At 49.5% G+C, this 16,470-nt stretch overlaps 1 protein-coding gene across 1 annotated transcript in view; it reads left to right on the top strand.

The window, feature by feature from the left end:
- The first annotated feature begins 5,172 nt into the window (after window positions 1-5,172).
- NMNAT1 (nicotinamide nucleotide adenylyltransferase 1) overlaps window positions 5,173-16,470 on the top strand; it is a 51,975-nt gene continuing 40,677 nt past the window's right edge. Inside the window, exon 1 of the mRNA XM_063941863.1 lies at window positions 5,173-5,432. Within this exon, the coding sequence (XP_063797933.1) occupies window positions 5,237-5,432 (196 nt within the window). The 5' untranslated portion in view covers window positions 5,173-5,236. The remainder of the gene's footprint in view (window positions 5,433-16,470) is intronic.

Here is a 16,470-nt window from a genome sequence, read left to right as displayed (position 1 = left end):
CAATACCCCACGGTGTTATAATAGCGTGTAGCGGACTTACAGCCGGGGTCTGTGGGTTGGGGGCAGCCAGCGGCCGAGGTGATGGAACGCGTGAGCTAGGAAGTAGTGGAACATTCTACTGTCGCTCTCCAGTCACCCGATACACTGCGTATAAATAATGGAACGCTTCTTATGTTCCTCCTCTGCAACGTGTCCCAGGCATAGACTGCAGTGTTACATAGAAAGCAATACGCTCCACTGCAGGGATATGGGAGTGCGGGATGTGCAGAACCTTGCCTTATAAGTGATTGCCCCTTTAATAAAACGTCTGGAATCAGCCGGCGATGTCGGACTTCATTACTTCCCGCCATATGTCTTACGCTAGGTACACACTGGCAGATATAATGGCCAATCAATTGATCTGCCGATATATCTTTTGCTGATCTGCGGGTGTGTACAAGCATATGTCTGTGGAAGACGTCTTTCTCCGATATATCGCATCTTCTGTGTGTATGAACAACCACCATCGGTAGATATAGCTGCCAGTGTGTACCCAGCTTTACTCATGTATCTGCCAGTGTGTACCCAGCTTTACTCGTGTATCTGTCAGTGTGTACCCAGCTTTACCCATCTGCCAGTGTGTACCCAGCTTTATTCATGTATCTGCCAGTGTGTACCCAGCTTTACTCATGTATCTGCCAGTGTGTACCCAGCTTTATTCATGTATCTGCCAGTGTGAACCCAGCTTTACTCATGTATCTGCCAGTGTGTACCCAGCTTTACTCATGTATCTGCCAGTGTGTACCCAGCTTTACTCATGTGTCTGCCAGTGTGTACCCAGCTTTACTCATGTATCTGCCAGTGTGTACCCAGCTTTACTCATGTGTCTGCCAGTGTGTACCCAGCTTTACCCATGTATCTGCCAGTGTGTACCCAGCTTTACTCATGTATCTGCCAGTGTGTACCCAGCTTTACTCATGTATCTGCCAGTGTGTACCCAGCTTTACTCATGTATCTGCCAGTGTGTACCCAGCTTTACCCATGTATCTGCCAGTGTGTACCCAGCTTTACTCATGTATCTGCCAGTGTGTACCCAGCTTTACTCATGTATCTGCCAGTGTGTACCCAGCTTTATTCATGTATCTGCCAGTGTGTACCCAGCTTTACCCATGTATCTGCCAGTGTGTACCCAGCTTTACCCATGTATCTGCCAGTGTGTACCCAGCTTTACCCATGTATCTGCCAGTGTGTACCCAGCTTTACCCATGTATCTGCCAGTGTGTACCCAGCTTTATTCATGTATCTGCCAGTGTGTACCCAGCTTTACTCGTGTATCTGCCAGTGTGTACCTGGCTTTACTCATGTATCTGCCAGTGTGTACCCGGCTTTACTCATGTATCTGCCAGTGTGTACCCAGCTTTACCCATGAATCTGCCAGTGTGTACCCAGCTTTACTCATGTATCTGCCAGTGTGTACCCAGCTTTACCCATGTATCTGCCAGTGTGTACCCAGCTTTACCCATGTATCTGCCAGTGTGTACCCAGCTGTACTCATGTATCTGCCAGTGTGTACCCAGCTGTACTCATGTATCTGCCAGTGTGTACCCAGCTTTACCCATGAATCTGCCAGTGTGTACCCAGCTTTACCCATGAATCTGCCAGTGTGTACCCAGCTGTACTCGTGTATCTGCCAGTGTGTACCCAGCTTTACTCATGGGATGAATGTTCCGTCCACATTACACAGAATAATTCATGTTATATTGTCGTGACTCCGGTAACGTTCAGTGTTGTGATTGGCTGACGGGATTCGGGTGACATTATGTATGTATTTGGCGCGGTCAGAACCGTGACGCTGGAGTCTCTGTGACTCTGATGGGGTATTTGGGAAATCAGGTCCTTCTTCTGAGTAGTCATCTGGGCCTGGGCCTATCTTCAGAACTGTACAATGGCCCAGTGCTCTGTGTGACCATCTGCCCCCTATGTCTCTCTCTGCGGGTGATAGTGCCACCTGCTGGGAGCTGTTGGTATATACATTCAGCCCTTACAGACATGGCAGTCACTACAGCCATGGGCATATGGGAGAGAGTGCAGCTCTGGCCGCCGCGTGTAAACCCACCGTGTCTTATCCTCCTAGTAACCCCCAGTAGGTATACCAGGGGTGGTGCTGTACTCCGTGGGGACACGACTAGTGTAATCAGTGTTGTGTACGGCTTACCTGGGGGCACATGGTGGCATGTCATTGTTTTGGCGGGTACACACTGGTGCGGTCACCTGACTGGCACAGGCTGGTGGTGTATAGTCTGTTGGGTGCAGGCTGTGTACAATATGCTGTTATTCAGGCTGTCTACTGTGTAGTTTGCTGGTCATTCTACGGTATGACGCTGCTGCCTGCCAACGGGTAGAACTCACCCCCCAGTCATTCCTGCTTGACTTGCGCAATCCTAACACGGCAGTTAGGAGCTGATTGGCTGACACTTTATCTCTCTCCACTTTATCATTCTCCAAAGCTTAGTACATCTCCCCCCTGGTCTACGTAATCCTCCCACAAACCCTTACCCGGCCGCTCTGCTAGGCCTATACTGTGCCTGTGCTTATAATCTGAGAATTGGGTATATAAAGCAAGTAGAACTCCGTATCCCAAGAACTTATTGTTGGGGCGTCTGTGTGTAAAGATACGGGTTCCGCTGATGCGTAGATTGCACACAGGCGTGAGGACACAAGTAGAGATAGTAAAGGCGGAATGGCAGAGTACCTACCCGCAGAAAGTCCTACTTGCTGGCAGACTACAGCCACCAACTGTTCCTTTCCCCCGTCCGGTTCCACGCTTCCATGGTAACAAGTACCTGTTCCGCAATGCCTGTTCTGTGGTGTATGGATGGTGGGTTACCTGTTCCGCAATGCCCGTTCTGCGGTGTATGGATGGTGGGGTACCAGTTCCACAATGCCTGTTCTGCGGTGTTTGGATGGTGGGGTACCTGTTCCGTAATGCCTGTTCTGCGGTGTTTGGATGGTGGGGTACCTGTTCCGCAATGCCTGTTCTGCGGTGTTTGGATGGTGGGGTACCTGTTCCGCAATGCCTGTTCCGCGGTGTCTGGATGGTGGGGTACCTGTTCCGCGGTGTCTGGATGGTGGGGTACCTGTTCCGCGGTGTATGGATGGTGGGGTACCTGTTCCGCGGTGTCTGGATGGTGGGGTACCTGTTCTGCGGTGTATGGATGGTGGGGTACCTGTTCCGCGGTGTCTGGATGGTGGGGTACCTGTTCCGCAATGCCTGTTCCGCGGTGTCTGGATGGTGGGGTACCTGTTCTGTGGTGTATGGATGGTGGGGTACCTGTTCTGCGGTGTATGGATGGTGGGGTACCTGTTCCGCGGTGTCTGGATGGTGGGGTACCTGTTCTGCGGTGTATGGATGGTGGGGTACCTGTTCCGCGGTGTCTGGATGGTGGGGTACCATGCCTCCGTGCAAGTTTATGAACATGAATCATGCGGGGATATTAGAGCAGGTACTCGTGCCTGGCGCTGCAGGGGTTAATTCCGTAGGTGTCCCCGGTAGAGATGGCGGATTGCCCCCTGCAGAAGTTGGGCGCTTGTCACCACTAGCCAGTTAGTAAGTATTACACAGACCATCAGGGTGAGGGCGAGAGACTGGGCCAGACACAGGAGCATGGTAGCTGCAGGGCGATGAGGGAGTGGGTCAGCATTGCCGGAAGGGGCCACTCGTGTCTTACACTCTCACTGCCTTATGCAGCTGATTGGAGCTAAACACAAGTATTGTACGAAGCTATGTGATGTGTGGGAGCCGCCGGCTGCACAGTGGGGCCATTCTTCTGCTGTGCTGGCCTGGCTGGCAGCGCCCCCTGCTGTGCTCGTCTGTGTAGTGGCTTCTCTGACATAATCTAGCCGGGCTCCTGCTTCCTTTTGTTAATATCATGTACCCCAGTATCCTAAATGTTCCCCAGTGCTCCGGTTTCCGGCTGTGTTCTAAAAATGACCGTTAGGAGCTGATTGGTTGGCTGTCAGTTTATCTCTCTCCACTTTATCTCTCATCAGGTCTGAAGTGTGCTGCAGTGCACCGACACATGGCAAACAGCCGACGGCTGTCTTAGCCCTGCTATCGCCTCTGCCTGATTGACAGGCAGAGGTGATCGATGGGCGGGAGGGGGCGTGCCGGCTGCATTTGGCCGGCGGCATTCAGCCGCCATTTAGGGGGCACGGTCCGGGCAACACAGGCGTGCCCGGACTACTGGGGGTCGGGCGTGATATCACACGCAGCTGCTGCGACCCGGGCAGCGACAAGTAGCTCCCTGCCAACGTGCAGGAGCTGCGCTGGTAGGGAGCTACTCCTATAGTACAAAAGCATTGCCGCTGTGCGATGCTTTTGTGTTTGTACGACGGGGGTAGGGCCTGACGTGTGGAGCGGACTAGCCCTGTGCTGAGCATCCCCCCGCATATCAGGGAAAGTGATCGTACATGTACTAAATTTAGCACATCTACAATCAGGTCTGAATCGCCCCCTGAGTACAGTACATCTGCCCATTTAATATTTAAAAGGATGAGTAACTTGTGGCGCCAGGCTGCCGCAGAAATAGCGCACGTCCGCCTGTGAATTAGATTAGGAAGGATTCGGCTGTTACTGGGGGTGGTATTCATGTGACCGCCGGTCACCAGTACTACACCCGTTACAGGTCTCCTCCTGTGAGCTGGAGAGAAGACGCCTGCGGCCTCGTAACTTATTCTGTACGTTCTAAGCATGCGTATAACACGGGACTATGAATATAATACCGCCCTCTGCATTCTGGCATCAGCGTGGGTGTACCCGTGATCATCTCATCAGCGCCGCCGTGTATAAAAATTCAAGTGTTTTATGGTACTAGATAAGACTGAATTTGGCAATGGAAGAAAATGTTGTCGTGGAATAATCTCACTGTTTTTGCCTTTTAGTAAATGTATGTATAGGACGCAGGTGGGGCAGCGTCAGACTGTAATACCCCGCGTATCACACTTTCCAAAAAGTTGTTAGTGAATAGGTCGCTGTACTATACGGCGGCACAAGGGGGATATGTTCTTCCTGTATTGTTTCCCACCTTTAGTGAAACGCGTTGCTGCTGGTGTGTCCTTAGTTTTTGTTGTTTATTTTATTTGTTTATATTTATTATTTATTGTATTTTTATTTTTTATTATTTGCAGTTTTGATCAGTTTTCCTGCAGGACTCTTTATTTTCTCTGTGCGGCAGATTTTCTGCGCTCCGCTGCCCGCATGCTGGCTCTGTCCAGAATAGTTATATCCCTCTGCCCCAAAGTCAAACCCTGGGGTCAAAATAATGTCCACGCTTGGTTGCTAAACAACCAGGGGCGCCTACTGAACGGAGGCTCATTAACTCCTCATTGTGATAGCCGCGCATGTTCCGGGACTGGTAAAGACGGCTGCGCAAGCACCACGCAATGGCCAGACGGTGAGTCTCTGTTTTATCGTTGTTGTATACCTTGTACGTCATCTGTTTTGTAATCGCAGCAGATATTGGTTCTGATTGGGAGGTGGAGGCAGAAGAAGCTGCGGCTGTAGGCGGATGCCCGCCTGCGACTTTGTGCAAATGCGTCCAAATATGCAAGGACTGAGACGCCCACTGCCAGAGGGGGTCATTCAGGTGCAATCGGATGTGCTATCACAGTGATAGTGCTGTATGTAAATCTATTACACGCAGGCGCCTCCTGCTGCGCTAGTGACCCTAGGACGCAGCATAGGATTAAAGCACCCTCCATCTGGCGTCGCAGAGGCCAGGGAATCTCTGTCCTACAATGGAGATCCCTGGTCTCTCCCCACCCACTAAACAGCAGCAATACACCGCCGTTTGTCCAAATGGAGCCAATCAATGGCCCTCTCATGGCGGCATGCATCCTATGCCGCAGGAATCACGCAAATCTAAACTACAGAAAATCGTCACTTTGCGCCGATGGCTGCACCTGACTGTCCCCCAGTGTGCATACACGCAGTAACACTGATTAGTGCATCCTTACACTCCTCCAGCGGTTGCACCAGGGACACTTACACCAGCCATAATGCAGGTACAGTTTCCCTGTCTGACACCCCCATGACAATCTCATAACACGCCCATTAAACGGACCATTTCTATTCTGTCCAGGAACGCCCTGCACTTTTCCACAGCATCGCTGATACTGTCCCGATCTCAGCAGCGCTTTTCTGTAACGCAATCGCACTAAAGGAGTTATTAGGAATTTCTCTTGCGTTCTAGAGGATGCTGGGGTTCCATTTAGTACCATGGGGTATAGACGGGTCCTTTGGGAGCAGTGGGCACTTTAAGAGTATAATAGTGTGGGCTGGCTCCTCCCTCTATGCCCCTCCTACCAGACTCAGTTTAGAAAATGTGCCCGGAGGAGCTGGTCACAGCTAGGGGAGCTCCTAGGAGTTCTGGTTTTGTTATTTTCTGAGATTAGTTAGGTACAGGGACGCTGCTGGCAACAGCCTCCCTGCTTCGTGGGACTTAGGGGGAGAGTAGGAACCAACCCTAGAGGTTAATGGTTCTCTGTCTCCGCTGACAGGACACTGAGCTCCTGAGGGTGCTGATCGCAAGCCCACGAGGCGACCACTCACTCCTGCAGCACGGCCGCCACCCCCTAACAGAGCCAGAAGATAGAAGAGCGGTGAGTATGAAGCGGGTCGCCGGCGGAAATGGCGGCACAAGGGTGGGAGCGCAGCTCTGACAGGATGCGCTCCAGATGGCGCAGTGGCACTTGGTGTACGGTGCTGTGAGGGGCGTCCTGGGCCAGCGCACATACCCTACACTGGTCACATATGCTAACAGGGGCCAATCCCACTGTTAGCAGCACAAAACCTCAGGCCAGTATAATCTATAAAGTGCGGGAAGACGCGCCATTACAGGGGGCGGGGCTTCTCCTCAGAGTATCCAGCACTCACCAGCGCCATTTTCTCCCTGCAGATCACACTGAGGAGACGCTGACAGGGAGCGCTGCCCTCCACATAAATCCAACATACCTCTGCGGTACCAGGGTGTTATAGACAGGGGGGTGAGAGTGTTATAATCACTGTTTAATCCTATTAAAGTTATTCAGTCAGCGCCGGCATTTTAGTGTATAACTGCCTACTGGGGCGCTGCGTGGCTGGCTCCATATACTCTGTGTCTCTCTGAAGGTACTCTGGGGGAAACTGTGTCTGACATTTTCCCGTGTGTTTGTATATCTCACATAAGCATGTCTAGGAACTCTGTGTCCTGTGCTGCAGAGTGTGTATCTTCTCCTGAAGAGTCTATTCCATGTACTCAGGAATGCAATGTACTGTCTCATCCTTCTGGATCTGAACCCCCATGGGTGGATTCTCTTAGGGGAATGATATCCCAGATTTCATCTTGGATAGCTCAAAAGGAAACTGAAACACAGATTTTAAGAAAGTCTGTTGAGGTTTTGTCGTATTCAGCTCCTACTACCTCATCCAAGACCCCAATTATATACCCAAAGAAGCGTGCTCTTGCCCAGATAATGCATGCTGACACGGATACCGACTCTGATACAGGGGACAGTGGCGCACCCAGGGGGGGTTTCCGAGTACCCAGAAACCCCCCCTCCACTAAAAAAAAAAAAAAAATTTGTTTTTTTTTTTTTTTTTTTTTTAGCTGCATGAGTTTTATTAATGACTGTCTAGCGTCCTCTGCAGCCTGCTGTCTTCCTGGTGGCACTTGCAAGTACAATAAAAGTCTACTTTATTTTAATTATAGTACATATATATCCATGTGCATACATATATACACATGTATATACATACATACATACATACATATAAACACACACACACAGATATGATATATATATACATGTGTATATATATGTGTACTGTATGTGTGTGTGTGTGTGTACATATATATATATATATATATGTATGCATGTTTAATATGCTATGTATATGTATATATGTATGTGTGTGTGTGTGTATGTATATATATATATATATATATGTAGATATATGTATGTGTATATATATATATATATATATATATATATATATATACACACACACACACACATACTAGTTTTACGGACCCAGCATATACTGGGTCACCTCAGTCCCCACCCCGTGATTGGCTCCGCCCAGTTCTGGAAACCCCCCCATGCAAATCCTGCGTTTGCCACTGGGGGACGGTGATGGGGATATGCAGGGGGGAGATGCATCCCTTGCTAAGGGGGTGCAACTCATGATTAACATAGAAACATAGAATTTGACGGCAGATAAGAACCACTTGGCCCATCTAGTCTGCCCATTTTTTTTTATCCTTTAGGTAATCTCAACCCTTTTTGAACCTTAATTCTTTGTAAGGATATTCATATGCCTATCCCAAGCATGTTTAAATTGCTCTACAGTCTTAGCCTCTACCACCTCTGATGGGAGGCTATTCCACTTATCCACTACCCTTTCTGTGAAATAATTTTTCCTTAAATTTCCCCTGAACCTCCCCCCTCCAGTCTCAGTGCATGTCCTCGAATTCTAATACTTCTTTTCCTTTGAAGAATGTTTCCCTCCTGAACTTTGTTAAGACCCTTGATATATGTGACAGTCTCTATCATGTCTCCCCTTTCCCTTCTCTCCTCCAAACTATACATGTTAAGATCTTTTAGCCTTTCCGGGTAAGTTGTGTGATGTAGGCCATGCACCATTTTAGTTTCCCTTCTTTGTACACTCTCTAATGTATTTATATCCTTCTGGAGATATGGTCATGATTGAGGCTATTAGGGACATTTTACACATTACTGATAAGGTACCTGAGCAGGTAGAGGAGGCTTACTTTACAGACAGTAAGAAAACCTCCCTTTCATTTCCTGCGTCTAAGGAATTAAACGCATTGTTTGAAAAATCCTGGGAAAACCCGGAGAAAATGTTCCAGATCCCAAAAAGGGTTCTCATTGCTTTTTCTTTCCCTGAGGAGGATAGGAAAAAGTGGGAAACCCCGCCGGTAGTAGACGCTTCTGTATCTAGGTTGTCTAAAAGGGTTGTTTTTACCTGTCCCTGGGTCCACCGCTATAAAAGAGCCGGTGGACCGCAAGATTGAGACTACGCTCAAATCACTATACACAGCTACCTTTCTTCCCTCAGCAACACCGCCGACTAGGAAATCTTATCCTGTGTCTACAATGCAGTCCTTTCGGACCGCGAAAGTTAAAAAGTCCAAAGCCCCTTCCACTTTCTTTAGAGGAGGTTGGGGGAAATCCAGAAAACCTGCACCAACAGGTTCCCGGGAACAGAAACCTGGTTCTGCTTCCTCAAAATCTTCGGCATGACCCAGCCTGGAGATCGGGCAGGTGGGAGCAAAACTAAGAAATTTCAGTCACGTCTGGGCGTCATCAGGCATAGACCCCTGGGTACAAGATATTGTTACCTAGGGGTGCAGACTGGAGTTTCAAGAACTCCCACCTCACAGATTATTCAAATCAGGCTTACCAGCTTTGCTGACAGAAAGTGCTATCCTGCACAAAATGGCAAGCTGCTCAATCAGATTGTGATGTCACTCAGGTGCGGTGGCCCCTGTGTCGGTATGGCTGGCCGGCTTCAGGTCGGCACACCCTAACACTTTATTAACACTTATGATTTTCCCTATCACTTTGTATATATTTTTGTATTATTTTAATCGCACTTCACTTATATAGCACTTATGTGCTTCTTGTTAACCCTTATTAACTCTCACCTGTGTGCTGACCTGGGTTAGCCTGCCTGTGCCGACGTGATGGGGTCCTGCATCCTGGACCCATACCTAGTATTAGGGACCCCCAGTGATGGAGACGCCTTGCCGAACGGCCTGGGGGCTTAACCCTATATCTGCAGATATACGCAACTAAGATCTCCGTATTATCTGACTATTATTATATAGTAATATTATTCACTCGGTGTGCATTAGGGAACACAGTTTTTTTCTTACACAGAATTACCCCTCCCCTTTTAGCACCTGAGTGACATTACAATCTGATTGAGCAGCTTTCCACCTTGTGTATTATCTGATTATTATGTAGTGTTATTTCTCACTCAGTGGAGGTCATTCCGAGTTGTTCACTCGCAAGGCGATTTTAGCAGTATTGCACACGCTAAGCCGCCGCCTACTGGGAGTGAATCTTAGCTTCTTAAAATTGCGAACGATGTATTCGCAATATTGCGATTACAAACTTCTTAGCAGTTTCAGAGTAGCTTCAGACTTACTCGGCATCTGCGATCAGTTCAGTGCTTGTCGTTCCTGGGTTGACGTCACAAACACACCCAGCGTTCGCCCAGACACTCCTCCGTTTCTCCAGCCACTCCCGCGTTTTTTCCGGAAACGGTAGCGTTTTTTCCCACACGCCCATAAAACGGCCTGTTTCCGCCCAGTAACACCCATTTCCTGTCAATCACATTACGATCGCCGGAGCGAAGAAAAAGCCGTGAGTAAAAATACTATCTTCATTGCAAAATTACTTGGCGCAGTCGCAGTGCGGACATTACGCATGCGCACTAAGCGGAAAATCACTGCGATGCAATGAAATTTACCGAGCGATCAACTCGGAATGAGGGCCCATGTGCATTAGGGAACACAAATTGTTTTTTTTCTTACACAGAAAGTGCTATCCTACAGGAGGCCATTCAAAAATTGCTAAAGTCAAATGTCATTGTTCCAGTTCCACGTCACCTAACAAACCTGTTTGTGGTACTGAAACCGGATGGTTCGGCCAGGCCGATATTGAACCTAAAGTCATTGAACCCTTATTTGAGGGAATTCAAATTCAAGATGGAGTCTCTGAGAGCGGCGATCTCAGGTCTGGAGGAGGGGGAATTTCTAGTATCCCTAGATATCAAGGATGCGTACCTTCACGTTCCGATCTGGCCGCCTCACCAGGCTTATCTAAGATTTGCGCTGCTGGACTGTCACTATCAATTCCAGGCACTGCCGTTTGGCCCCTCCACAGCAACGAGGGTGTTCACCAAGGTCATGGCGGAGATGATGCTACTCCTCCGCAAGCAGGGTGTGAACATAATTCCTTATCTGGACGATCTGCTGATAAAAGCGTCTTCCAGGGAGAAGCTGTTACAGAGCATTGCTCTCTCAACTCAACTACTCCAGGATCATGGATGGATCCTGAATCTTCCAAAGTCTCATTTGGAGCTGGCAAGGAGACTGTCCTTCCTGGGGATGATCCTCGACACGGAAGTACAGAGGATGTTTCTGCCAGCGGAGAACGCGTTGGTGATAAAAACAATGGTCCGGGATGTCCTGAAGCCAGCCCGGGTATCGGTTCATCAGTGCATTCGCCTTCTGGGGAAGATGGTTGCCTCCTGCGAGGCTCTACAGTACGGAAGATTTCATGCATGGTCTTTCCAACTGGATCTCTTAGACAAATGGTCGGGATCTCATCTTCACATGCACCATAGGATACGTCTGTCGCCGAAAGCCAGAATTTCGCTCCTCTGGTGGCTGCAAACTTCTCACCTACTAGAGTGCCGCAGGTTCGGGATTCAGAATTGGATCCTTCTAACCACGGATGCAAGTCTCAGAGGTTGGGGAGCAGTCACCCAGGGGGAAAACTTCCAAGGAAGGTGGTCAAGTCTGGAATCCATCCTTCCGATAAACATTCTGGAACTAAGGGCCGTGTACAACGGTCTTCTACAAGCGGCACATCTTCTAAAAGATCAGGCCATTCCGGTTCAGTCGGACAATGTAACGACGGTGGCCTACATAAACCGACAGGGCGGCACGAAGAGCAGAGCTGCAATGTCAGAGGTAACAAGAATCCTCCTCGCAGTGGTGCTGTCAGCAATCTTCATTCCGGGAGTGGACAACTGGAAAGCGGACTTCCTCAGCAGACACGATCTCCAACCAGGAGAGTGGGGCCTCCATCCGGAGGTGTTCGTGGAGGTGACAGGTCTGTGGGGCATACCTCATGTAGACATGATGGCCTCCCGCCTCAACAAGAAGCTTCGGTGGTACTGTTCCAGGTCGAGAGACCCACAGGCAGTGGCGGTGGACGCCCTGGTGACTCCGTGGGTATTCAAGTCCGTGTATGTGTTCCCTCCACTTCCACTCATCCGAAGGATTCTCAAACTAATAAAAAGAACAAGAGTTCCGGCGATCTTCATTGCTCCAGACTGGCCAAGAAGGGCTTGGTACGCGGATCTTCTGGAGTTACTTCTGGAAGATCCGAGGCCTCCTCCTCTTCGCTAGGACCTTCTGCAACAGGGGCCGTTCGCTTATCAAAACTTACCACGGCTATGTTTGACAGCATGGAGGTTGAACGCCAGATCTTAGCTCGAAAGGGCATTCCGAACAAGGTTATTCCTACCCTGATACAGGCTAGGAAAGGAGTAACGTCTAAACACTACCATCGAATTTGGAAAAAGTACGTGTCTTGGTGTGAATCCAAGAAGTTTCCTACGGTGGAGTTTCAACTAGGATGATTTCTCCTCTTTCTGCAAGCAGGTGTGGATATGGGCCTGCGTTTGGGCTCCATAAAAGTCCAGATTTCGGCCTTGTCCATTTTCTTCCAGAAACAATTGGCTGCCCTCCCTGAGGTTCAGACTTCCTTGAAAGGGGTTCTGCACATCCAGCCTCCCTTTGTGCCTCCTACGACACCTTGGGATCTTAATGTGGTGCTACAGTTCCTGCAATCGGATTGGTTCAAGCCTTTACAGGAGGTTGATGTCAAGTTTCTTACTTGGAAAGCGGTCACACTATTGGCATTAGCATCTGCTAGACGTGTGTCAGAATTGGGGGCTTTGTCCTGCAAGAGCCCCTACTTGATTTTCCATGAAGATAGAGCTGAGCTCAGGACGCGTCAGCAATTTCTTCCGAAGGTTGTGTCGGCTTTTCATATCAACCAACCTATTGTGGTGCCAGTGGCTACTGACTCCTCAATCACCTCAAAGTCCTTGGATGTTGTGAGGGCTTTGAAGATTTATGTGAAGAGAGCTTCTCGTCACAGAAAGTCGGACGCACTGTTTGTCCTTTATGATCCTAACAAGGGGGGTCATTCCGAGTTGTTCGCTCATTATTTTTTTTGCGCTACAGAGCGATTAGTCGCAAACTGCACATGCGCAATGTTCTCAGTGTGCCTGCGCCAAGTAAATTTGCACAAAAGTTTGGTATTTTACTCACGGCCTAACAAGGTTTTCTCTGAAGTCCTAGTGGATGCTGGGTACTCCGTAAGGACCATGGGGAATAGACGGGCTCCGCAGGAGACTGGGCACTCTAAAGAAAGATTTAGGTCTACCTGGTGTGCACTGGCTCCTCCCCCTATGACCCTCCTCCAAGCCTCAGTTAGATTTCTGTGCCCGGCTGAGCTGGATGCACACTAGGGGCTCTCCTGAGCTCCTAGGAAGAAAGTATATGTTAGGTTTTTTATTTTCAGTGAGACCTGCTGGCAACAGGCTCACTGCACCGAGGGACTAAGGGGAGAAGAAGCGAACCTACCTAAGTGGTGGTAGCTTGGGCTTCTTAGGCTACTGGACACCATTAGCTCCAGAGGGATCGAACACAGGACCCGACCTCGTCGTCCGTTCCTGGAGCCGCGCCGCCGTCCCCTTTACAGAGCCAGAAGCAAGAAGGTGGTCCGGAAAATCGGCGGCTGAAGACTTCTGTCTTCTCCAAGGTAGCGCACAGCACTGCAGCTGTGCGCCATTGCTCCTCATGCACACCACACACTGCGGTCACTGATGGGTGCAGGGCGCTGGGGGGGGGGCGCCCTGAGCAGCAATATTAACACCTTGGCTGGCGAACTGACACCATATATAGCCCCAGGGGCTATATAGGTGTTTATTAACCCCTGCCAGAACTTTTACAATAGCGGGAGAAAGCCCGCCGAAAAAGGGGCGGAGCCATCTCCCTCAGCACACTGGCGCCATTTTCCCTCACAGCTCTGCTGGAGGGATCGCTCCCTGGCTCTCCCCTGCAGTCCTGCACTACAGAAAAGGGTTAAAAAGAGAGGGGGGGCACAAATTAGGCGCAGTATATATATATTATGCAGCTATAAGGGAAAACACTCTCTATAGGTGATATCCCTGTGATATATAGCGCTCTGGTGTGTGCTGGCATACTCTCCCTCTGTCTCCCCAAAGGGCTTTGTGGGGTCCTGTCCTCTGTCAGAGCATTCCCTGTGTGTGTGCTGTGAGTCGGTACTGCTGTGTCGACATGTATGATGAGGATAATGATGTGGAGGTGGAGCAAAATGCCTGTGAATGGGATGTCACCCCCTGCGGGGTCGACACCGGTGTGGATAGACTTATGGAAGGAATTACGTGACAGTGTCAACTCCTTACATAAAAGGTTTGACGACATAGGACAGCCGGCTGCTCAGCTTGTGCCTGTCCAAGCGTCTCACATGTCATCAGGGGCTCTAAAACGCCCGCTACCTCAGATGGCAGACACACATGTTGACACGGATACCGACTCCAGTGTCCACGACGATGAGACTAGTGTACCTTCCAATAGGGCCACCCGTTACATGATTGAGGCAATGAAAAATTTATTACACATTTCTGATAATACCCCAGATACCACACAAAAAAAAAAAAGGGTATTATGTTTGGTGACCGAAAACTACCAGTAGTTTTCCTGCATCTGAGGAATTGATATGAGGTGTGTGAGGAAGCGTGGACTTCCCCCGATAAGAAATTGATAATTTCTAAGCAGCGTACCCTTTTCCGCCAGAGGATAGGTCACGTTGGGAAATAACCCCTAGGGTAGATAAAGCGGTTACACGCTTATTAAAAAAGGTGGCACTACCGTCACGGATACGGCCGCCCTGAAGGACCTGCTGATAGAAAGCAGAAAACTACCCTTAAAAGCTATATACACACACACGGGCATTATATTGAGACCTACTATTGCCTCGGCATGGATGTGCAGTGCGGCAGCTGCGTGGTCAGATTCCCTGTCGGATAATATTTATACTATAGACAGGGACAATATTTTGCTGAAAATAGAGCATATAAAAGACGCTGTCTTATACATGCGTGATGCACAGAATATTTGCCGACTGGCATCACTAATAAGCGCTATGTAAAACCATTGCCGCCAGACGGGGGTTATGGACTCGGCAATGGTCGGGCGATGCCGATTCAAAACGGCACATGGAAGTTTGCCCTAGAAGGGGGTGGAACTGTTTGGGGATGGTCTTTCAGACCTCGTTTCCACAGCTACGGCTGGGAAATCAAAACTTTTGCCACAAGATACCCCACAGCAAAAGTAAGCACTATATTATCAGGTACAGTCCCTTCGGCCCCAGAAAAGTAGAGGGCTAGAGGCTCCTCTTTTCTGCCAAGAGGAAAAGGTAGAGGGAAAAAGCTGCAGCACACAGCTAGTTTCCCGGGAGCAGAAGTCCTCCCCTGCGTCCGGTAAGTCCACAGCATGACGCTGGGGCTGCTCAGGCGGACCCGGGTACGGTGGGGGCCCGTCTCAGAAATTTCAGCGCACAGTGGGCTCTCTCACAGGTGGATCCCTGGGTTCTTCAAACAGTATCTCAGAGGTACAGGCTGGAATTCGAGACGTATCCCCCCCGCCGTTTCCTAAAATCTGCCTTACCGGCAACTCCCTCTGCCAGGGAGGCAGTGTTGGTGGCTATCCCAAAAAAAACTGTATTCACAGCAAGTGATTATCAAGGTACCCCTCCTTCAACAGGAAAAGGGTTACTTTTCCACAATGTTTGTGGTACCGAAACCGGACGGTTCGGTGAGACCCATCTTAAATTTAAAATCCTTGAACACATATAACAAAAGATTCAAGTTCAAGATGGAATCGCTCAGGGCGATTATTGCGATCCTGGATGAGGGGGATTACAGGGTCTCTCTGGACATCAAGGATACTTACCTGCATGTCCCCATTTACCCTCCTCACCAGGAGTACCTCAAGATTGTGGTACCGGACTGTCACTATCCGTTCCAGACGCTGCCGTTTGGATTATCCACGGCACCGAGGGTCTTTACCATGGGTAATGACCGAAATGATGATACTCCTTCGCAAGAAGGGAGTTTTAATTATCCCGTACTTGGACGATCTCCTGATACAGGCGAGGTCCAAGGAACAGTTGGTAAGGGGGTAGCACTTTCTCCGGAAGTGCTGCAACAGCAGGACTGGATTCTCAATTCCAAAGTCACAGCTGGTCCCGACAACACGTTTTCTGTTCCTGGGAATGATTCTGGAAACAGACCAGAAAAAAGTGTTTCTTCCAATGGAAAAAGCCGAGGAGTTGTCATCTCTAGTCAGAGACATCCTAAAACCGGGACAGGTGTCGGTACATCAATGCACACGAGTCCTGGGAATAACGGTAGCTTCGTACGAGGCGATTCCTTTCGGAAGGTTCCACGCAAGGACTTTCCAGTGGGACCTGTTGGACAAATGGTCCGGGTCCCATCTCCAGATGCAACAGCGAATAACCCTGTCGGCAAGGACCAGGGTATCGCTGCTGTGGTGGCTGCAGAGGGCTCATCTACTAGAGGGCCGCAGATTCGGAATA

This window comes from Pseudophryne corroboree, chromosome 10 (genome assembly GCF_028390025.1).
Source record: "Pseudophryne corroboree isolate aPseCor3 chromosome 10, aPseCor3.hap2, whole genome shotgun sequence".
NCBI lineage: Eukaryota > Metazoa > Chordata > Amphibia > Anura > Myobatrachidae > Pseudophryne > Pseudophryne corroboree.
Note: the sequence above shows the minus strand (reverse complement) of the source record. Positions and strands in the feature narration are given on the sequence as shown.